The 24,887-nt window shown below is 32.4% G+C and overlaps 2 protein-coding genes across 2 annotated transcripts in view; one reads left to right on the top strand and one right to left on the bottom strand.

Annotated features, from left to right (window-relative positions):
- PLEKHG7 (pleckstrin homology and RhoGEF domain containing G7) overlaps positions 1-1,604 on the top strand; it is a 55,080-nt gene extending 53,476 nt beyond the window's left edge. The window contains exons 16-17 of the mRNA XM_069490751.1: positions 346-443; positions 1,430-1,604. Coding sequence (XP_069346852.1) covers positions 346-443; positions 1,430-1,537 — 206 coding nt within the window. The 3' untranslated portion in view covers positions 1,538-1,604. The remainder of the gene's footprint in view (positions 1-345; positions 444-1,429) is intronic.
- A 5,853-nt stretch (positions 1,605-7,457) lies between these two features.
- EEA1 (early endosome antigen 1) overlaps positions 7,458-24,887 on the bottom strand; it is a 102,193-nt gene continuing 84,763 nt past the window's right edge. The window contains exons 19-29 of the mRNA XM_069491790.1: positions 24,452-24,782; positions 23,226-23,327; positions 21,266-21,460; positions 18,968-19,150; positions 13,796-13,981; positions 12,347-12,478; positions 11,093-11,278; positions 9,933-10,171; positions 9,551-9,671; positions 8,847-8,945; positions 7,458-7,752 (exon numbers count right to left, since the gene is read on the bottom strand). Of these exons, the coding sequence (XP_069347891.1) occupies positions 7,630-7,752; positions 8,847-8,945; positions 9,551-9,671; positions 9,933-10,171; positions 11,093-11,278; positions 12,347-12,478; positions 13,796-13,981; positions 18,968-19,150; positions 21,266-21,460; positions 23,226-23,327; positions 24,452-24,782 (1,897 nt within the window). The 3' untranslated portion in view covers positions 7,458-7,629. The remainder of the gene's footprint in view (positions 7,753-8,846; positions 8,946-9,550; positions 9,672-9,932; positions 10,172-11,092; positions 11,279-12,346; positions 12,479-13,795; positions 13,982-18,967; positions 19,151-21,265; positions 21,461-23,225; positions 23,328-24,451; positions 24,783-24,887) is intronic.

Raw genomic sequence — 24,887 nt, forward strand, 5'->3', positions numbered from 1 at the left:
ATTGTTTTTCATATTTTTATTATCTGTATTTTCATACACACAGGACCCACCTAATATGCTTCACTTGTTCTATGAGCAAGAGCCTATTTCCCCTCACTTAAGCCATAATTGCATTTCAAGTCCCAGAAGTCGTTAGCTAAGGAAGAAAGGGTTTTACATTCAAGTGGGCTGTATTTGGACATAATAATGGAGTCTTGGCCTTGGAATCAATTTTTTTTTAACAATCTACATAAATCTCCCACTACTATTAAAAAAAAAAAAAAAAAACAGGTTTTTGTACTAAGAAACTATTTGGATTTCATAAGAAATGATTTGGCTTTTTGTCTTTGTAATATCTTTTTCTAGTCTTTGGACTGAGAAATGCTTTTCTTATACAACACGAAAACAGATATCGACAGTGTATAGCAGCATTCTTATTACAAGCCCAAACGGAAAACATCAAAGTATGTATTTTAATTTTGTAGGTCTTTGATTCTTCAGCGTTTACGTAAGGAAAAAAATCTCATCCTAAGTCTCTTAAGTAATGGTGAATGGAGTATTTTGAGTTTCCCTCACCCGCTTTGGGACGGGCAGAGCTGGGAGGAGGGGGGAGACATCTAGTCCAGATCTTGGTGGAAGCCTCAGTGTTGACAGCTTGATCACACTTGCAGAGTCAACACAACCTCCCTCACTTTCTCCTGCTGCAGAAGCTCAAGGGCTGCCTCTGAGTTCTGTACTTTCCATAGGAAATGGGGGAAGAATTGCTTTGGATTGCATGATTAAATTTTAAGATGCTCCAATCAATTTGTGCAAATAATGTGATACCAGCTTAAGTGAGGGCCTGCTGCAATAACGAGCCAATCAAGTTGGCTCAACCTTTGAAAATATGCCGTTGTTTTTACAGCTATGGAGTTGAAAGAGCAGCTGCCTGACTCTGGTTTCTCTGTCTTAGCAGTTTCTATGTTTGTATTTCCCTTGGAAGGCTTTCATCATAGCAACAATATGGCCAGACAATAAATGCAATATTGCATTATTCTTAAGAATTCAATTTCCTGGGTCACTTCCCTCATAGTCTGTTTTTCAAATTATATCATAAGTTAAGAACTTTTCTTTCCACACAAAATGGAAATTCAAGAAATTCCACTTTCAAACTATATATATTCTCAGTACTCATTTTCCTAATTAGTCATCATTGACTATTATGGTTCCTTGATTACTCATGACTGTTATCCAACTTGCATACCATACTCACTTAACCCATTTGCATTTTCCTATATGATTAGAGGTATTTATATTAGATGTAAGAAAGAAAATGGGAAACATATGCAAATGTTTTGTTAGTCTTCAGTTTTAAAGAACAAGTCAAAAAATATAGTGGAAAATATTAATCTAAATGTGAGAAATTGTCAGTTTAACATTCTTTTATATATATTTTTTCTTTTTTCAACAGAAAACATGGATGGTACAAATGACAACAGCAATCTCCTGCTTTACCAAGCGTCAGGAAACCAAGAAAATATCTTTTTTCACATTGCCTGCAGAATCCTCTGAAATTTAGGGACCTAAAACAAGTGGCATACGTTTTTAGAGATTAGGGCTTAAGGTATTATTTCATTCAAACTTTTGTAACACTTATCTCGTGATGAGCTAGAAGGAAAAGTGCGTTTTAAAGGAGTTCCAGAATTTGAGAATTTGAGCTAGGAAAATCCTCGGTATAGAGGAATAATGACTGCAACAAATTTGAACTCTGAGGAATTTCTTGACAAATATATACTGATATTCAGACTACCTTCTAATATTTCAGTCAGGTTTGTAGGAGGTGCAAGTGAAGAATGGTGCTACTATAATTTGTAAAGGGTGAATGATCAGATACATGGAGTATCAGAAGGAAAATGTTCACTGCTTGTGTCCAACGTGAACACCAGCATCTTACTTTGTGTGTATCTATAAAATAGTGAAATCAATTTTCCTACCTGGCTTGTAAATTAGTCCTACTGCTTTATAGTCCTACCTCAAACACAATGATAATTCTTTTGATACAAAGTTTGATTACCCTTTTAATATTATGTAATAAATAAGGTCTACATTTTAACAGCAGCTTTAAAATTTCTATTTTACAACAGTTTATTTATCTCAGGTATACTTTATAATACTCTAACTTGGAAGTAGAAAACCTCAGAGACTAAATTCCATTATCTTATTTCAAGATAGAAAAAACTAATAGCTGTTCTGCTTTCACCAGTTAACACTTTTACATGGGAAATTTTCATAAATCTGAATAGCAAGATATCTTTCTCTTAACTTTGTTTTTTGCAGAATGATGGTGTTTGTCATAAAAATACTTTCTGGTTTTGATTGGTATGTCTGTGTCTATGTGTGTGTTTTAGCACAGTACAACAACTTAATTTTATTTGGCAGGATTTAAAACTTCATTAGAATTTTTATCAAGAAAGGCAGTTTGAATTATTATATACACTATTAATTGCATTTAAAGAACTAGTTCTTACGGTCAGATTATTGTATCAAATGAAGTCCACAAACTTCAGTTTCAGGCATGCTACCTTTTGAAATTTCCAAAGTGGAAGTAGTGAAATTTTCAAGTTTGCCTGCAAGACAACTGAGACCTTAACTAATTTCTTTAAGCTGAAGCATGGGGTAGAGAGAGAATGATGTTTCCGAGGAAAGTCATGTGCACAGTAATTCTTTGAGGAAGGTGCATATTTCCCCACGCAAACCAGGCAGTACAGCAAGTGCAGCAGAAAGACTCTTGTGCAAGGGCCCAGCACTCTCAGAACGGAGAGTAATAGTCTCTTTGTAGTAATGACATTTATTAGAAATAAAGAGAAAATAAAAGGAAAATCTGGAAAGCAGTAACTATTGTTAATAGCTAAGAATAAGTGAGGAGGAAAAAAGGCAAAGGGAAGAACAGACTTCAAGTGAGTTCCTACAGATGGTATCTGGATGGGACTGAAAGCAATTATGTCCAGGAGAAGACAACATAGATTCATGCAAGAGAAGATGTATAAAGAAATTTCTGGCTAAAAAAATATTTTTTAAAAAATTAACAATCACCTTGGCCGGGCGCGGTGGCTCATGCCTGTAATCCTAGCACTCTGGGAGGCCGAGGTGGGCGGATCGTTTGAGCTCAGGAGTTCGAGACCAGCCTGAGCAAGAGCGAGACCCCATCTCTACTAAAAATAGAAAGAAATTATATATGGACAGCTAAAAATATATATAGAAAAAATTAGCCGGGCATGGTGGCGCATGCCTGTAGTCCCAGCTACTCGGGAGGCTGAGACAGGAGGATCCCTTGAGCCCAGGAGTTTGAGGTTGCTGTGAGCTAGGCTGACGCCATGGCACTCACTCTAGCCTGGGCAATAGAGAGAGACTCTGTCTCAAAAAAAAAAACAATCACCTTGCAGGGATTTTTAGATATAAATCAACGTAGGAGGTGAGCAATGGACTAGGACTAGGTGACCTCAAAAGATCCCTTTAGTCCCATGAGTCCAGCAACCACATATTTAAAAGTACAAAGGACTGGTTTTCTCCCTTTGAATTTCATTAAAGGGAGAAAAAGATTGACTAAATTAACATAAAGTACGTAAAACAGCTCAAGAATATGTTATACATAAACTGGAATTCTATAATGTGCAAAAAATAACATATCTAATATACAATATATTAAGTGCTTGAGGATATGCACATTAAACTCTTCAGAGGGAAGCACATTAGAATGAAATGGGGAAAAAATACTTTGGAGACTTCATTCCCTGGGAGGGGGGAAAGGAGGACAGCAAAAAATAATGGTACATTGGGCTTTCAAAAAAGTATCTTTAAATGGTCACCTGGGTATTAAACTTAGACACCTAATAAAAGGAGGGTTTAATTATATATTTTTATATTTCTTTTTACTTTTGTAACTTCTTCACAATATTGAATGGAATGAAAAGGGAACGTCTACAGCAAAATGGCATTAACAGTTTCTCTTGAGATCAGGAAGTAAATTACTAAGTTGAATACCATTAAAACAACCGCTGTCGATATCCAAGTGCAAAGTGCTAATATACTGTAAATAAATTAATGCAAAATAGTTAATGTCTTGTTCTCTCTTTTGTCAAATAGGCAAAATAATTTATAGTCACAGAATATATTTACTAGAAAGAAATTTTTTTAATATCATCTTTAACATATTAAAAAAAAACAAAAGCAACAATTCAATAAGGATCCTTCCATTGTTCTTTATACAGATTTAAATGCTGTCGCGTAATTTATCAGTTACATTTGTAATTAGTAACCTTCCAATCACTGAGTTTAGAAATTACAGTATTTATTTACTGAGCTAAACTCTCTCACAAAATAAGGCACAACTACATGATCACAAGTAGTAAACACAATACAAATAATGAACCTAAAAACTAAAAGAGAAAATATCCATGCAAAAGTATCTACAGAAGGTATGATTCAGTTCAAGGAAGTACAGAATGTCATATACATAACTGTATCATGTTATAATAAATTCATTACTTCTACATAGAAGGAATTTAGCGACTTCTGATTCTATTTTATACAATTTACATAAATTTAGTAAGTTTATGCACAATATTCACATCTGCAACAATAACAAATTGATCATTAAAATTCAGGCAAAGGGCAATTAAGACACGATAATGTGTGGCACATTATAATTACAGAACACCATTCATCAAGCTCATGTCTAGGAATACTAAATTGATGGCACATTTAAGTCTTATGGATTGGAACATCCATGGTTTTATAGCCAAAGTGCATTTTTTAAAAAAAACTGCTATAGTCAAATAGGTCATGAATATCAAAACATATGATCATAATTTGCTCTCCACTTAAAAGCTAAACATTTTTATTTAAATGCAAGGCTAAAAAAAAGTGGCTTTAAAGTTCTTAAAACTACATAAAATAATCATAAAGACTTTTTAAGAGAGATGGGAAAATAACAAATTTGGCAGTTACTATTTAACATTACTGTGAGGAAACTATTAAACTAGCTAATTCCACATTAAGAGGTAGTTCAACAAAATGTTATTTGTATACTGCATTGAGGTTTTTGTGTTTGTTTCCCTCTTTTTTTTTTTTTCTTAAAAATGAACAAATCCTATACCAGCAGCTTTGTCTTCTATTAAAAAAAATTCTATAGGTACGATATATCATACACTACACCAGCAAGACTTGATTTTAACTCACATTTCTGTGCTGGGGTTTGGAATTTACCAACACATGATGCCAATATGCTTTGCATTGAAGCCAAGAGCTGGGGCTCTCTACATGCCAGCTCTAACTCACCCACAAGATAACAGTACCAGCAAACATCTAAAATGGATAGCCAATAAAGACTCAGAAGAGGACTTTTTAATTAAAAGGAAAAAACACACTTTAATTTTGCTTCCAAAATACATTAAATTGGTAAGAGTTAATAGCAAAAATGTTAGGTTTCATTTATATTATCAGTTTACTAGGCTATGGTAGGTAAATTATTTGGGTCTTATGAAATGAAATTAGTTAGATAAAAATGAGAAAATCACTCGATCACATAAGGTTGTTGTCAGGGGAAGGAGGGGACAGGAAGAAGGCCTGCAGTGCATCCAACTAGGAGATGAGGTGAACAAATATTCTAATCTAGAATTCTCATGACATTTTATTATCTTAAAAAAAATAAACTGTGGTTCTGTGAATATCTGTGTTTTTCCAGCACATTTATTAAGTTATTTATATGTAAAAGTAGAGAATTAAGACTATTTTGATTTATAAGTATATAAAAATGCATAAATAGCTCAGTTTATATTATCCAACATTATTTTTAATAAAGAGACATTGTATTTCTTCATTATATATGCTCAAGGATATATGTTTATCCAAGTCCTGGGACTTAATCAGTTCTCTTAATAGCTATTGACATCAGGGTTTACTTAAATGTTTTTTAAAAATAAATAAATGAATATCTGGCAATCTCTTTCAGTTTATGTATGTTGTAGGTATGGCATAAACATAATTTCATTTCAACATGGTATTTGAAAGCAAGTGTATATTACATACTATTTATTATAAATGAAATAGCAACTCATTCTTCTCTGCTATTATTAAATGATTACAATGAATGAATGTATAACTTTACATTTCTTCTCTAGAAAGAGTAATAAACCAATACTAATGACTTACCTCTTCAGATATTTTCCAGTTTTCCAAATTAATAAGACTATGTATGCTAAATTACAGTTCAATTCCATTGTTTAGCATACAAAGAGGCTAATCCTTAATTATCCTTAAGGTGCTTAGACATTCTGTTTCAGTTTTTATTATCACTTTGGGATCCCTAAATATGTGTGTTTTTGGTGATACTCTATTCTCCAGCTGTTACTTAAAGGTAATTTTACAGCATTATTTTTGCAAAGTTAAAAGATTTCCCAGTTGATATGGAACTCCAAACTCAGAACCATTTTAAATTTGTCAGTTTTACAACTTTTTAAAATTCTTCCCTATTAGATAATAAGAAAATATAAAGTAAAACATTTAATGTCTTCTTACCATTTTGTATTTTGTTTTCACAGATAAGACTATAGCAATATTAGTTACTAGCTTTACAATGCAAAATTATAAAACAATTAGAGTGAAATTGAGCTATGCTTAGGAAGGTCAAATCAAATAAAAGTAAGATGCAGATCCATTAAAAAGCAAACTCAGATTCCGAAGGTGCTGGAGAGACAACATAACAGAAGGGTAGGACATGAAGGCTAATCTCAGAAGACTTCCCAAGCAAAGAAACCAAGAATAGGAACATTATACAAGTTCTATTATTCATCCTCCAACTGAGGGTGAGGGTGGGAAGCTTTGTAAGATTCTTAATGGACAATATGTAGGAGTTTAAAAAGCAGATAGAAAAAGACAAAATGAAAAAGCGAAATTAACCCTAATCTTTAAAATATAACCCCAGTTATAACCGTAAGTTAAGCAAATTGATTTTACAGAGGTTTTCATAAAATCTACCCAAAAGAATTTAATCAATATTGTTAAAACAAAAAACCACTTTTGAATTCATGGTTAATACACATTTTAAGATAAACTGTATTTAGAACACCCAGATATTAAATTTATAACATAACAGTGAAACTGAGCTATGGACCTATATTTAAGAGAAAATGGTAGTCAGAAAGTGTTATAGTTCTGTGCATGACTTCACAAAGAGAATAATATAATTAATGTGTTATTGTGCAACAAAAACAACAACAAATGATAACATCATCCATGTACATTTTTGTACATTAAATTTAGGAGAAAGAAGTAAGCTATGGAATTATATTCTTCATTTGTGAACAATGAAATTATATTTAAAAAAATACATTGCTATTTTCTGTCCAAAGTTTATTTACATTTCATTGGCTAATTCTAACCTTGGCATGAAAGCTGTTCCAGGGGCCAAATGGAAGAAAGTAATGAAAGATGAGCCCAAGTCTCACAAAAATAGAAGAGTTTTACTTGATAACATTCCAAAATATACGAATTCTAATTTGGTCTAGTATTGTAACCAGTGTCCAAATCAAATAGTAGTCCAAGACCTCTATTAAGTACATTTATTAAAAATCTAATGTTAGTGTAATATTACTCTGAAGTTGTGATAGCCCATTATCCTTGCAAGTCATTGAAACATGCATCACAGACACGAACAGGCTTCTTGGAAGAAGGAGTTAAGGCATTTTTGGCTGAACACTCAGCACAGAAGATATTTCCACACTGTCGGCAGTGATGCTGTAAATGACAAAAATTAAACAATTTCAAGCATAAAAACTATACCAAAAGCATTATGAAACTACATGAATACCACAAACTATACTGAGAAGGCATATTAATCTTTGAGTGATTAGCGTATCACTTAATGATATAATATTTCATTATTATATCATTTAATCCCTTTGTTAATTTAATCCCTTTGTTAAATTGAATGTTTCCTATTTATCCAACACTATGTTAAATATTTTACATGTTTAACACTGAATTCTCAAAAGAGCCTTAGGAGGCATTTAAAAAGTGCTAAGAAAGTACTCCTACCTATTAAATGAAAACCTATTCTTTTTTTTTTTTTTTTTTGAGACAGAGTCTCGCTTTGTTGCCCAGGCTAGAGTGAGTGCCATGGCGTCAGCCTAGCTCACAGCAACCTCAAACTCCTGGGCTTAAAACGATCCTCCTGCCTCAGCCTCCCAAGTAGCTGGGACTACAGGCATGTGCCACCATGCCCGGCTAATTTTTTCTATATATATATATATTTTAGTTGGCCAGATAATTTCTTTCTATTTTTAGTAGAGATGGGGTCTTGCTTTTGCTCAGGCTGGTCTCGAACTCCTGAGCTCAAACGATCCGCCCGCCTCGGCCTCCCAGAGTGCTAGGATTACAGGCGTGAGCCACTGCGCCCGGCCTGAAAACCTATTCTGATCCGTTAAATGCTTCAGGCATAATGTCTTCAACAGGAATATAAACTTGAGTCATAACATGATGGTATTATTTAAAATATGTTTTTTTTAATCTCTCTGCTTTTCCTTCCTTTAAGAGAACCCAATGATGACTGAAGCATATGAGGTGAATATTGGCACAGCGGCTTAGAAAATGATCGTACCAGAGAGTAACTCAGTAGGAAGGCAAAGACTGAATTTAAAACTAAAATTCAAACACTTGTTAACCAGAAACTAGATTATATGAAGTTTATTCTGTGGAGTTTGTAAATTAAAGTTTACCAATAAATAGAAAATTTTTAAAAATCTATCAAATGCAAGACGATTCTGATGGCTATAACACTGTCACTCAGAAATGAAATCCGGAAATACAGCTATATGAACAAAATCATTTACCCGTCTCACTGTTACAGAAAAGCCTTTCCCACAGGCCATACAGTTTTGTACTTCATTGTCTTCAGCCCACTTTCTATTCAACGCTTGTGTATGTTTGATCTATTTAAAAAAAAAAAGTTTTAATACATTATAATATTCAACATTTGAAAAATCAATGGATTATTTCTAATTTGGTGCCAGAGTGGTATAAAAATTTAACTATATGCCCCAGCAGATAAAATCTTAAAAATCAGAAATACTTTGGTCAACTCCTAGTGCCAAAAGTAGCCATATTCATAAATCTAAATGACAAAATAAAATTAAAGTAAACCAAATCTTATTCCTAAAAGGCCTTTCTAACATTTGGTGATTTCCCATCCATTCTAACCCTAATGATCGATTTTTCCTCAGGACTCTGAGGACATATTCAGATCACGTCTTTAACACATACTGACTCATGCATTCTTCAGTATTCCAGAGTTTTGTAATTCTTTTCCTGTACTGACAAGTCATGAATGGCATGGCCCTCTAACTAATCTCTGAGGTTTCTGAAAGTTCTGTATCTTTTATATTTAATTACCCATAAAATCTACAATATTGCTACACAGTAGCTATTTGAAAGTATTTATAAAATATATGACATTTTTTAAAAAAGTTGAAAATAGCTTTTCACTGAGAGGTCAATTCTAGACTAAGAAACTGCCTTACGTCACCAGGTGACTTACCTGAAGGGACTGATTTTCTCTGCCCAGCTCTTGTACTGCTGCGGTTGTATTATCCAGCTTTCTTTGTAATTCTAGTACTTTGGTTTGAAGCTTTTCTATTTCACCTTCTCCCTTAAGACATCTGGAATAGATTGCAAAGAGATACTTAATTTTTTAAAGACCCTACTAGAATATAGATAATGCTCTACTTTAGTAAATATCTTAAATATACTACATTAATTTCAACTATCTGATTATCTTAAGGGTTAATTTCTAAATGCCTACTTAAATATCTGCAGGGGTTTATGTACTTTTCTCAAGATTCTTCTATTTTTAAAAATAGGGAATAAGACAATCTATCACTTAAAATGGAAATAAACTAATTTTACTAGACATCAATCACCTTTCTAGTAGCGCTCTCCTTTCATCTTGATTATTCTGAACCGTTGCTTCTAGCACCGCAATTTCACCCCGTAAGTCATCCGTTTGTTTCTCGAGCTCACTAACTCTCCGTTGACTGGATTGCCACTCCTTCTTCACCGTGCCTAAATTTTCATTTAATGCTGTAACCTGCATGGTAAGTTTGGCCTCATTTTCTTCATGCTTCTTCATTCCTACTTCTTTTTCTTTTATTTCAGAATGCTGAAAAGGAAAAATGCAGGAAGGGAGAACCTATTACAAAAGTAGCACAAAATAAAGTGATTTATTTAACTGAAAATATTGGCAATATAAGTAATATTGCTTCTTCAGGAAAGGAGGCAGGAGACTGTATTTCATTACACACTAATAAAACTAATTCCATAAACACCTGTGTAATATGAACTGGCTCAAAGGCCATAATGCTGAAATGATAGTTAAAGACCAAGCTAAAGTGAATGATTTTATGTTTTTCTTTTTTCCATCAGAGCAGGGAAAACACATATGGTTAGGGCTTGCAAGGTGCTCTAGAGACAAAGCTGGCATTTCCTTATGTCTCCCAATTCCATACGTATCCTATTTTCTATCAACCTTCCACAAAACAATAGAAGACCTTCAAACCACTGTTTCTTGCAATTGCAACTCTTCAACTAAAGCACTTAGTGTTCAAATTATCTGGGGATATTTGGACTTAATTCAATAGAGGAAAGCCAGATGCTTCCCATTTGGCACATGCAACTTAGGGAAGGAAAAGTAGACATTGGTCATCATAATTCCAAACTGCAGTTTCCGTTCCCTCTTATCAACACTCACTTTGACCAAACAAATGAGTTTAACATAACTGGCACTCACATCACTTGCCCCAATCTACATAGTTGTAGGTTTATTTCTTTCTGGCACTAAAAAATGGTTTTTTAAAATTATATTTCAATTGGATTTTCATTTATATAAGCCAAAATATGACTACATAGGAAAATATTTCCAATCAGATGTCAACTATTTAAACAAATTAGATGTCCTTTCTTAATCAAAAACTAAAATATTAGGCAAGCATTTCAATCATAACCTCTAAGTAGAAAAAATCCTCTCACTGGATTGATTTAAAGCTCCATTATAAAACACACTTCCCACTATTGACTTACTGACCAGTTTAGCTTCTTTCTCAATAAATTCTTTCTTCAGCTCATCTTCTTCCTTTTTCACCTGCTCTTTTAGCATCTGCTGGTTTCTCTTCTCCTGTTCAAGTGTTGCCTTCAGGGAATCTACTTTTCCTTGAAGTTCTAATTTCTGCTGAATCAAAAGCTGTTTGGCATCCTTAAGATTTGTTATCTCCTATTGAAAAAGTAGGGCCCAAATTAATCATCCTTAATAAATATTTCAAAATGTAGCTGAAGTTTATGCAATTTATCACAACAGATACAATGTAAGTTTTACCCACTTTTCTTATGAGATTCTTAAAGTTCACTATTTCAAACAATTGTTTAAAAAGATGCAAGATTATTCACTTCCTACTCAACAACTATTTAAATTCAGTTGATACCTGGTATGCATATGTTTTGATTATATTATTTGGAAAAAGCAAACTCTGCCCCCTACTTTCCCTGTTCTCACTTAGCAAGCATTTATGGGTCATCATTTAGTCATCACACACGGTGTTAGGTTCTGGGAATATAATATAAAGATGAATTATACACATCCCTTCCTTTAAAAAAAGTCACATTCTAGAGGAACAGAAGGATATAATGAGATAATTAATTATAAACCAAATGGCAAGTATGTTGATGAACATAAAAGGTATATTATTAGAGCTCTCAAGAGAGAATCTAACCTTTCTCTAAGAAAATGAGTAACATTTTACAAAGCAAATGATAAACAATTACGTTTCTTCAGCTGGCACCCTATCTATGCTTATAACAGGTAAAATGTTAAAAATAAGAGATTATTAAATAAAAAATTAAAAAAAACAAGAAATTATTAAAGGAGCTTTGGAAGAAAAATAATTGAATAAACAGAATCTCCTAAAATCTTAATTCTAAACTCCTACATATTTTGAAATTTACTATCTACGAGCATAATTTTCTAAATCGATAGCTCTCTTCATCATTATTTCAGTGAAATCTAAACTCTTAGGGATACTTTGCTTTATTCAGTAATCTGAAAACAAAAGTAACATAGTTTCAATATGTGTAATACAAGAGCACTCTGGCAACAGTATTTGACAAAAACAAAACAATTTGCCTAATACTATGCAGGACATGAGCACTCTGGCAAGAATATTTGTCAAAAACAAAATGATTTCCCTGGCATATATCAGGTATCAATAAATACATATAGATATATTTTAATCTCAAGAACAATAATATAATACAGCAGGCAGGAAAAATAATTATCTTAACATACCTTTATGCTTTCTTGTTTATGGGACTTGAGTTCTTCAATTAGTTTGGTGATTTCTTTTTCTTGTCTACACTTAACTTCCTCTATCTCTGCCAATTTAGATTTTTCATTTACTAGTTCTTTTTCTTTCAGTGACTGTAGAAAAATAATTATTAAAAAATAATTGTAAAGCAAGTAGTTAACTGAAAATTAATGTAATAAAAATGACTGCTGCTATTTATAACACTGTCTCTGCCCCTTTTCTACCTAAGTTAATCGAGCAAATTATTTACCCTCTCTCACCTCTGTTTCCTCATTTATACAGTGTGAACAATTATAATAAGATCATCATAAGGATCAAATAGTTACAGTTAATATTACAAAATGAATAGTGCCTGGCCAGACTAAGAATATTATAAAATTTAACCAAAACTACCATTCTTGCTCTTATAACTCCTATTTTATTAGTATCACTACATTTATATAAGGTACCCAGCTAGGAACATGATATATATTATTGTATTTAACCTCTATAATAGGTAGATTTTTTATCTCCATTTTATAGGTGAAGGAACAAAGGTTTAAGAGTAGTAATCTATTAGTGAAAAAGCCAAAACTAGAACAAGATCTGTCTGACCTAAGGCCCTTGCAATTAAACTGACCTATAAACCACAGTTCTGTCAGAATTTTCTAAACTTGAGCCACAAATCACGAATTTCATTCCAGCTTCAACATTCCCACCCTTACAACATATCTCAAATATTTTTAAATTTCAATGGGGCAATATATATATGTGTATATATATATATACAGTAACTTCAAGAATTGAACAATATAGAATATATCAAGAACTTTAGGATCGTACACTTCATAATACCCTATCAGCTGATAGAAATATATGATTTCATTTATAAAAGAAAAAATAAAATGTCTTAGAATCTGAATACCTCTTTCTTACAGAACTGAAAATGAGTTTTTGAAATGTACTGGCCATATAAACTAATGTTTTCAACTTTTTAACTTAGCATCATTTATATAAAATATAACCCTACTTACCCTTAGAGAAAGCTGGTTCTTAATTTTAAGAATTCTTAACAAGCTTAAGAATTATTTCTAGACCTTTTATTATCTTATTCACATATCTGGGATAACATGTTATATAAGAAATAGTCAAGGGGCTATAATATCTGTTCTCAAATAACCAAGAGTCTATGCTATGAAAAATAGGTTTGTTCATAAAACTGAAAAAGAATAGTAAGAAAAATGGGTACAAATGACAAGAAAGCTACTAAGAAGTACTTTCTAGCTTTACAATTCTGAATAATCAAAAGTGTTGTATCAGAAACTATAAAACCATCTGAAAGAGTTATTGAAAATAAAGGTGATGTTTGCATTGGATAAGAGGTTTATTAGCTAATCTCTAATACCATTGCAACTTTAAGATTCTAAACTTAAGTCAGAAAGATGAAATACCTTTTCTTTTTGAATATCTTGTAGTGCTTTACATTGCTCCTTCAATTGCTGTTCTTTCTTTGTTGAATCCTGCTCCAAAGTGGCCTTGGCAGTCTTCAGTTCTTGGATCAATTTATTTTGGTTTCCGATTTGATTTCTGTTTGAAATCAAGTCCTCCTGTGCTAGAGAAAGCTTCTCTTCTACAGACTTATAAAAACAATTTCCCCAAATTATTGTGTGTCATCTTTTTAGCAAATTTCAACAGAAACATAAGTTTAAGATAAGCATTGTAGAAGCAATATAATAAAAAGATAGCATGTTATGCCCTTCAGTAAGATCAAGTAAAAGAGAAAGAATTCTAGAATATTAACTCTCTTGCTTATAGAAAACACTTACAGTATAAAATAATTAGTAAAGCTGAAGTAATTCCAACACCTCTAGAAACAACCTATTTACTAATACATATTTAAAGTATTACTGAATGTTGATCACATCTTTCATCCTGGCTGGGTGATATGAGGGAATATCAAATTAAGTAGGGACCACATCAAATACACTCAGAGAACATATTAATATATATGATGAGGGAAGAGTCATGAGGAGACGAGAAAGGAAATAATTTTAAAAGAAATATAATTAAATGCTATGTTATGTATACATATATATATTTTGTAGGGTCTATGATGCCCCCCTTGATACACTAAAACCTTTAATAAACAGGAAAGGGTTTTGTCTTAGGAAAAAAAAAAAAAACTTTATTTCATAGCTGCTGACCCAATTAAGTGAACTAAAAGAGGAAATCTAGCCAAACATCCGAGGCTCCATCCCGAGACAGCCATCACTTCATCCTCGTATCTTTCCATCCGTGTGGTAGAAGTAGTGATTGTCAGTTAACAAAGCCTATAGTACTGACTGTTTTAACTGTTTCAAGGTCCAGATGTTTTGAGAAGCCCAAGCTGGGGAAAGGGCAAGCTTTCTGAACTACCAGGCTCCATTTGGGGGTTAGATATGGCAACGGGTAGGTCATGGGAAGGGCAGGAACCTTGCCACGCTCTGCTGCTATTGTTAAGAATCAGCAGGGAATGAGATCCAACTAATGCTCTTCCGCCAGATCTAGAAGAAGCTGATCTTTTTTATTCTGGAGATACAATTCTTTTGAAAATGAGGCAGAAAAAATAATCCAGGAGAGGACCCCTGCTGGCTAGGCTTTTATAAAGTTAAGTATTCAATTAAAAAATAGATTAAAAAATAAATGAAGGCCTTATTTATGAGGATCCTTAAGCCTCCTAAAAAAGTTAGTTTATTCCTTACCAATAACTCAGTTCAGAAGTCTTTTCAATACAAATTAAATTTCAATTTTCAATGATTGCCAATAGAACACAACCTTATGAGGCTTATTTTTTCAGGAAAAACCTAAGTCATCCAGTTCTTTATTACTCAGGCAGCCTAGTATTAATTGAGCACACTGCTAAGGTAGAATAGGAGGGTAGGTAAGATGGTCCGCGAAGGATCTGACAACGTAGCCTCAGAACCAGAACAGGCATGTAAAAGGGAAGCTGGACTGGGTGGCAGAGCACATGCTATGTACCAAATGCACAGAAAAACAATGTGTGAGACTCTCTGCAGAAAGTGGTTTACAGAAGGCTCCACTTGCATGTGGGAACTGACCTATGTGTCACAAAGAGTGAGAGGGATTTTACATAAAAAGAAGAAAATTTGACAAAGCCTAGTCCAAACAGTCTATAGCAACTGCACGTAGGTAATAGAAGTCCTGATCTAATGTTTAAGAATACCAAGGCTTGCTAGAACCTGGAAAGTAATAGTACCCCTAACCTCTGACTTGCAAGATTTCTAAAATGCCCATGGTTTAAGTAACAGCCTATAAAATTTTAAACTCACAAAACTCAGTGACCAATTTTTTAAAGCTAAGCTCAAAATTTGGACTGCTCCATCAAGTCTTTTCTGAAAATAACAAGACATACTACTCTACCCTGCATCTAAACATTCATCTATGTCACTCAGTGGTACACTGTCATGCATTTTTAAATATTCCTTTTATCTTTCTTGTTGTAGGACATGTTATTTCATCTGCTCAGCATCTCTTCTCTTAGGGAACCGCTCCATGGTTTTGTTGGGACTATCTTTAGCCCACTGACTCCCATTGGAATAGACAAATTCTCTAAGTGGATCAACCACCAACCTTGACCCTTATTTTACCAATTACATTATACTACCCCAGCAAAAAAATAATTTCTGCAGTGTTCTGTGGTAGCTATTTTTTTTTTGTCTATTCAGCAAGTTTTCCCATTCTTCTTTCAAAATAAAACCTTTACAATTTTAGTTGTTACTTTCCCTTGATGTCTGATGAATGACATAAGGGATTTATTTTTAATTCTAATCTTATTACGTAAGAGTTTCCACTTTGCTCATGTTGTAAAATTTACAGTTAAATTCTACCCTTCCTGGACAACAAAGAATAGTACACAGGGTAGCCAATTTGAAATATCCAGTCAACAAACTCAAGTATTTCATAAATAATCCAGCAGATGGAGCTAAAGCCATAGATCAGGCCAGCTGTCTTCCATTCTACTGGCATCCAGGTATACACTGTGTCAGCCCACAATGTATTCTGACAACCCATAGTAACAGCCTTGACTCAGGTAGGGGTCATGTTACAAAGTTCTGAATCTCTCCTCTTCTCTCATGCACAGCATGATCATAAAACATCACTGAAGCACAAGAAAAATAATGTTTGATAATCATCTCTTAATCTGGTCTATAAATATCGTTTGAACTTTCCTAGCAATTTATTTTTTAAAAAAGTTAACTTCCTAAGTAGTTCATACACTTCTCATTTTAGAAGCATCAATATAGAATTTATCAATCTTCTATTGTATCAAAAAAAAAATTCTACTGAAATGATGGTAAAAGAATAGAGGGATCTGAATCAGAAGAACTGAGATCTACCCGTGGTTCTGTTATTGTGCTGCATTGGGCCTGCTCTCTTTTGCAAAAGGAAGATTTGGCATAAAGGATCTATCCCAGGCTTCTTAACAGTAGTAAAACTCTATAGCAGCCTTGTCCCTTGGCCTTTGCTTTTTGCCCAAATTTACATATGAGTTATTCTTTCATGTATGAGATTACTAGTATAAAATGTAGCTTTCAGGCATAATAAAAATTGCTGCTGGCCTAATGAAAGAATATTGATTCAAGATATATACAAGTATTGTTTCTAGGCTATGCTCTGGGTAAACGATAAATACATATGAAAAGAGTGTGATTTCCACAGGACTTTTACAATGAATCAAGTTTCACCTCCTCTATCACTTAGATATCCTTCAAATTCATCCACTTTTCTCCATCCTTACTGCTATTACCAGCCCAAAGCACCATTATCTTGCACTTGGACTATTGCAAAGTCTCTAGTCTCTACATTCAGCCTTGTTCCCCTACAATCCATTCCTCATCCTGCAGCCAAGCACTTGCCTAAAAGACAAATCTAAGTGACTCCTTTCACTGCCTTTAGGTTAAATCCAAAGTCCTCCACAAACCTCCCCTGCCTTTCAACAGTATTGTAAAGAAAAATAATAATAATTTAACATTACCTAAATGTGGTATTTTTTTCTTAATAACAACTCTTGCTAATGTTGATATCGAGAGAGAGAGAGAGAGATGTAGATGTATACCCTTTTGGCACTATGAAAATTATCTTACCTAATTTCCTATTTCTTTGTAGAAACAATTAATCATCATTGATTCCTTCCCTTCGCTTGCATCCTGGTATGTATTCAGCCCTTTCTTTCATTTGTTTCATCTTTTCTCTCTCCCATTAATCTTTTCTATTCCATCCTCTTTAACATGAATCCCAACTAACCAATTCACACCTTGATTACTAGAATTTATGGAGAAAGTAAGAGAGAGAGAACCTCTTAGCTAGGCTCCCCACCGCTAATCTATCCCAGGTCCAACTCAAGCTGTCTGTAACCACCACCAGGTTGCTTTCTAAAGTACTATTTTCTTCATCTTACTCCTCTGCTTAGACTCTTCACTTTTCCCCCTCAATATAAAATCCAATCATCTTAGCTAGGCATCTAAGATACTTCACAATTTGGACCCAATCTTTTTAACCTTAATTCCAAACATAAACTAGCACTCTATAGCAAGACAATTATGTTAACTGTCTCCTGGCTTTAGTCATTGCCACTGTAGCACCTTTTCTCAAATGTGCCCCTGAGTGAAATGACCTCTTTCTCAGGACTCTCTGTGGATTCAAATTCTGTATGTCCTTCGGGACCTAGTCAAGTCCTACCTGCTTCATAAAGCCTTCCCTATAATAGCCTATAAGTAAAATATATGCTTTATATATTACATACATAAAACATTTTAATATTCTGTGATTTATAACAGAATTTTGCAATAGTACACTTTAAGTTAAACAAAAAAATCCCAAACATAGGAAAGAAACATAAAACATGCTGTTTCACTGTGACAACAAAAAAAAAAAAAAAAAAGAGAGAAGACTGGCTGAATCTTCTGTGAGAGTACATAAATGTTTCATTTCCCTTAGAAAATTGATACCTTAATCTTGCATTAAAATTGTTTATACTTTTCCCATATCCTTCATTTTAATAAACATGATACTTTAATATCTAATCAAATGGTTTTGCAAGGAAAAAATTTGTATATGTTGTTATATAATTAAGGTTAAGTGTATTTTAAGCTATAATCTCCTAATTTTAATCAGGCATTCTAGTAATCTTGAGAAATTGACAAATATATAAAATTAAAGTTGGTATTGCCTGACAAGTAACAGTAAAATTACTTGCATTTTTCACAAGTGGTTTACATTTACAGCTCCTTATATTTTTCTAACATCAGGCAATCTTTAAAGTTATTTTTACACAAAGACAGCAAAATTAGATAGTAGATAAGCTAACAGTACAGCAAGTAACATATATCCAAATTATTTTGTTATAGATATGTCATTTTTAAATGCCCACATTTATGTACATCATTATTTTGTTATAAAACTTTTTAAAAATATGTTAATACAAAATAATAATGTAATTGAAAACAAGCATAATATTCCACAAATATTAATATTTCCTTGCCCATTTGGGTTCAAAGGAATTATTTAATGAATGTCTATAAACAACTTACTGAGTTTTTATGGTATTATATAGTTTACTGTACCTTAAGATCTTGTCTTGTGGCTAGAAGTTCAGATTCTTTCCCATAGAAATCAGATTGGAGCTGTTTTAGATTTTCCTGACTTTTTTCACAGGTGTTTTGTAACACTGATATTTTCTCTTTCTCCGCTGCAAGTTCCTGGGCTGCGTGTGCTGACTGCTGCTGTAGTTTATTCTCAAGCTCTGTCTGAAACATACAGTAGTTATTTAAAACAGTATGCATGCCAAAAAACAGTTACAAATATAAAATGAAATTCACACAACTAAGAAAATTCCTGAGAACAAGCTGAACTGCATTTATGCCCAAAAATTCTACTTCAATAAAGAGTAACTTACTTACCTTATACTTATAAAGCCGAAGAGTTACAAAATCCAACAAGGCTCAATGGAAAAACCATAAAATGCAAAAGCAATTAAATAAAGAAAAAAAGCATTTCACTGGGAAGTCTTACTTTTCAGGTCTGAGGAGACATTCTGATGGAAAATGCAGTACTAGATGTCTCACATGACATAATTTAAGGCTGAACTAAGGGAAACCTCTACATGAAAGAAATTAAGAAGCCATTATTACTGTGTTGAAGTTTCTATTCTTGCAAACTCAAGAACAGCTTAGCAAATTTCTACAAGTCATCTTTATTGATATCAAGACAGAAAAAGAAAATCTCAAAAAAAGTTCTAACCTCTCTAAACTTTAGTCTTTAGTCTTAAGAAGATTCAGAATATATGTACAAATTATGACATAATTAAAATATATCCATAGTATGAAAAATAAGTACTTGTTTTTTAAAATAAATAGACTGCTTCAATGAAACTGCTATTGAGGTCATCAGTGAACCTCATGTTTCAAAATCCAGTATTCTTATCCTTATCCACATTTTACTTATCTCTCAGCAGTACTTAGTATAGTTGATTATATTCCCTTCTAGAAACTGGTCCATGGTGCCAAAAAGGTTGGGACTGCTGCTTTAGGGGGTCATCTAGTAAAGCTGTGCAAAGAACAGTCATTCCTCGATATCCTTGGGAGATTGGTTCCAGGACACCTCCCCCTATACCAAAATTCTTGAATGCTCAAGTCCTTTATATAATATAGAATGGCATGGTATTTGCATATAACCTGTGCACATCCTCCCATATACTTTAAATCATCTCTAGATTACTTACAATATCCAATACAATGTAAATGCTATGTAAATACAGTTGTTATATTATATTTTGAAATTTGTATTATTTTTTATTGCTGTATTGTTACTTTTTATTGTTTCTTCCCCCTGAGTATTTTTCATCCCAACTGTGATCTGAAGCTGCAAAAACAGAGGGCCAATTACATAACCAATAAATATTAATCATAAATCTGGAAGAAATGTTATTGTCACTAATAATTTAATAACAAAAGAAAATGTACTAAAAATAGTTGTATTTTTTATTTCACTAAGTTTTGATATTATAAAAATGAAAACTTCAGAAATATTTGGAAACAAGACAAGTAAATTTTGAAAAAACTGAGCTTAAGATATCAAATATGCAACAAAATATGCACTGTGACAATTACATGCTGACTTTTGGTTATATATACCACAAACAAAAGGATAGACAAATTTGTCTACTCTTGCTTGTATTACTAGAAAACTACTCTTTTATAAAGTAGCATAGTAATAGTTACAAAAACACTAGTCAACATAAAATATATATTTGTGGTTGTTTTCATTTATATTCTTTTAACTCTAGTAGTATGACATCCAACTCTTAATGGCATGACATATTTATTGTATATACCAGAGATTCTATTGCTGTCTTCTCCGTGGACCAATAATTAATAATACAGACATACCAACAGTGGAGGGAAAACTCATTTTGTTCAAATATTTTATATTAAGTACAATTCATTTTTACTAAGTTTTGGTCTAGACAAAAATTAAAACATATTTAATAACAAAAAACAGATGCTCAATAATAGAATAGGTTTGGAAATGGAAATCATTATGATGTAACTTAAAATAATAAACAATTATAACTATATGAAATCTGACTCTACTGAATATTTTTAATATATTCTACTTTGTGATTTTTATTCTTATTTTTCCTTAATAAGGATGATTTATTATCTGAAAACATGGTTATAATAAATGGAAATCCATACTTAGATATTTAATCATATAATCAAATGTTCTCATATATTTAACTTAGAAAAATTATTAGCTTATACTAACTTTTCTGTGTTGTAACTCATCTGTGTTAATCATATTACTATCTTAACGGCCAGGTTTTTCTTCCCATAAAAAGTAAACAAATATCATATCACTACCTTCTGTGAAACAGCAATTTTAACCTCTCCTTGGAGTGTTTCAATTTGCTTTTTCTTCTGTTCAGTCAATTGCTTGAGCTCATTTATGTTTCCCTGAAGTTGTTGCTCTTCTTTTTCCTTTTGTTTTAAAGTACTCTGGGCCTGTGTGATTTGTTCTTGCATTGAATTGAGTTTCAACTTCAACTGATGAGAAATCTAAAAAAAAATAAAATCTGGTTAGTATTCATTTATTTATTCTAAAGATATTTATTGAGTACTACATGCCAGGTACTACTTTAGGAAGGAATTACTAAGGCTGTTGGCCACAAATAATTAGTAGTTAACAAAAGACAAAAATCCCTGCCCTCATATTGCTTTCATAACTGACATCATTTGCTATTAGGTACTAGATTAATTTTCATTATTTGTTTAATTACTTGTAAGTTGTTTTTCAACTTACAACTGTATATTTAGATTGAGTTTCCAAATGAACTAGATTAGTATTCCCTTAAGTCATAGAAACAGGAATGTCAACATCAATGTCTACACTGGATGTCTACTGTCTTTCAAGAATATTCTCAAATGTCTCTGAGCCTATTGGCCACAGTTAATCAGAAAGAATAGCTCTTTTTAACTATTATAAAACTAAATCACTTTTGGCAAATACATTTAGTATCTGTCTGATGACACTAAAGTACATTGTACAATAGTTACCTCATTTAGAGATCTGGGGCTTACTTTGCTACTATCTTATTTTTATTATACAATCCATTAGGATACTTCTGTTCAAAATTAGACATCCTACAGAAGTCACAATAAGGTTCCTCTGTGGCCAAAATGAACCATTACTACCTCTTGCCTCTCTAGCCAAAGTCATGTTTTCTGCATATCCTATTAAGAACCTAGCATTACATTTGACCATATTCAAAGTGACTTTTGAAAAAGTTTCAGTACTATACACAGATATCTCAGCTTATCTACAATACATAGCAAAATATTTTTATCCAAAACAGGAGTCAGGGTCAATAAGGATGATTATGTTATGAAAACCAATAATAAAATAATAACTAGCATATGAACATTTACTTTGATATAGTCAGTATTCTGAGTACTTTAAATATATTAACCCATTTATTTCTCACAATAAGTCTATGACATAAATTCTACTATTGGCCCTGTTTTATTGCTGAGGAAACTGAAGTACAGAGATTAAGTAATCTGTCTAAAACATGGCAAAATGGCAAAGCTAATTAATGGCATAGCCAGGATATAAATTTGAACAATCTCAATTCAGAGCTTAGGCACTAAGCCAACACTATTTTGCCACTTACATGGCTGGCATCTACAGCACAAGAGTCTTCTTTCAATCAACAACCAGAATACAGTCACATGAAACTTGTCAAGACTATGCTTTGCTGCTTTATCAAATCACATTCTCTGCCTTGATAAAGCTGCATGCCTGGACTCTAGCTGCTAACAGGTACATCTTCAGAGAGTAACAACCATATCTTACCCTCATTACTTACCCGCTTGTATGTTTTTGCTAGAGAGCAATAGAAACATTAACCACAGAAAAACCTCTCGGTTGTTATACAACCATTATCAAATACACCATTAATATAAATGTCCATGAAATAAAGAGCCCTAAAAAGGTCATTTCTATGGAAAGCCTATTAAGACTTTTTTCAGTCCTAATAATGTTCTTTAATCTAGATAATCTAATTATAACTCAATGAGTAGCTGGCTAGATTTTCTACCTTTATTCATTATATTCCTTTATTTAAGCCTTTTATTATAAACTAGCTTAAATCTTTTTAATAGTAGGTAGAACACAAATAACAATTTTAAGCTATGTATCTGATCCATTACATTTCAGAGAAATGAACCTTCCTTTGACCTAAGTATCAATGTGAAAATAATTTGAAAATATTAAAGTCTTTATGCTTTACATATTTTATGTTGCAGAAAAAAGAAATCTTACCTCCTTCTCTTTTTCAAGTGATTTTTTCAGTTCATTCTGTTCCTTAAGTGTACTTTCTGTCTGTACTTGAAGTTGACACTTTAATTCTTTGCAAGTTTTTTCCTAAAAAAAAAAAAAAAAAAGGAAATTACATTTCATAGAAAATATTTGTAACAACCTTAAGAAGTGTGTATAAGCTTAGTAAGATACACACATGGAAATAAATTAAAATTTTTGATGAGCTAAGATGCGATAAAATCATCCATTTCAATGAAAAATATAGGCAAATATAGAAGTAAAGGGGGAAGGCCAAGAAAATGCTAAGGGTTTCTATCATCAACCAACAGTCAAATAAAATATTTTAAACAATATTTAGACAATATTTTAGAACACTTTGGAAACCACATTTTTATGTCACAAAATTCATTATAATTAACTTATACTATTTTAAAAATAGAACAATGGGCTTCAAGAAAATTGAAGAAACTTAGAAAACATTAAAACAATAAATTAAAAAATAATCACATATAACTCAAGAGGAAAGGTGTACAGATAGAAAATGTTTTCTCCAATTAGAAAGGAACATAAAGGTAACATACTAGTATGTCATAATTTTTAATACTACTAAACAATTTTACTTACTTTCGTATTGAGAACAGAAGAGTTTTATAATACTTTTCCAGCTACTTTGTGTTATTCTGGATTAAAATATTTTAGAGAATACATTCCCCTTTAAACATTTCCTGAGACTCTGACTTTTTTTCTTTACATTTTAAATACGTTTTATGGTATCTCTAAACATGGTATTATCTGGAGTTTTAGAATATTCAATAAAGAATCAGAAAGTTTATAGTATCCAGAGTTAAAAGAGTCATTAAGATGTTTCTGGCCTTTTTTTTCTTTTTTTCAGGCAAGTGAATAATGTTTCAACTAGTAGTTGTATTCTCTGTGGAAATGTCCCCAAGAAGAAACATGCTGCAGTCTCTGCCAAATCTAGCATTATACCAGCAACAGAGAAAGATTGCTATATTCAACTGAAAATATCCTTGGCCTTTAGAAAATTGTGCACATACATAAAAATACACATACACCTTTATCTTGGGCTATCCCAATTCCTTTCCTCATGAGAACTATTTTAAATCATTTAAATGTAGGATGAAAAATCAATAGTGAATTAAGCAGAAAAATCAGTACATTTTAAATAAAATAATCACTTCTACCTAAGAAAGTAAATGTACACTACTAACCAAATCTAATATAGCAGCTTTTCCTTTCTTATTCTCCTTTTCAAATTCACTTTTGGAATTTTTCAAAGAATCAGAAACTTTTGATAACTTCTCTTTTACTGTAGAAAGCTCTGTCATTAAAGTTTCTTTCTCCATCTTCACTTTTTGTAGTTCTGTTACTGTTGTTTGAATTCTGTTATTCAATTCCTTTTGCTGCATCTTTGCATCTTGACTTAAATTTTCAAATTCTTGTTTCAGGATTAGATTTTCTTGCTCTTGCTTTGTAAGCATTTGCTTGCTATTTTCAAGGGCCTCAGATTTTTTCTGTAGATCCAATTTTGCACTCGATACTCTAAATATTTAAGAAACAATTTTTTAACATAATGCACAATTTGCCATTCCTAATTTACCATTCAAAATTAATCATAAACATTCCTCATGTAAAATGTGAAAGAAA

This window comes from Eulemur rufifrons, chromosome 16 (assembly GCF_041146395.1).
Source record: "Eulemur rufifrons isolate Redbay chromosome 16, OSU_ERuf_1, whole genome shotgun sequence".
Classification (NCBI taxonomy): domain Eukaryota; kingdom Metazoa; phylum Chordata; class Mammalia; order Primates; family Lemuridae; genus Eulemur; species Eulemur rufifrons.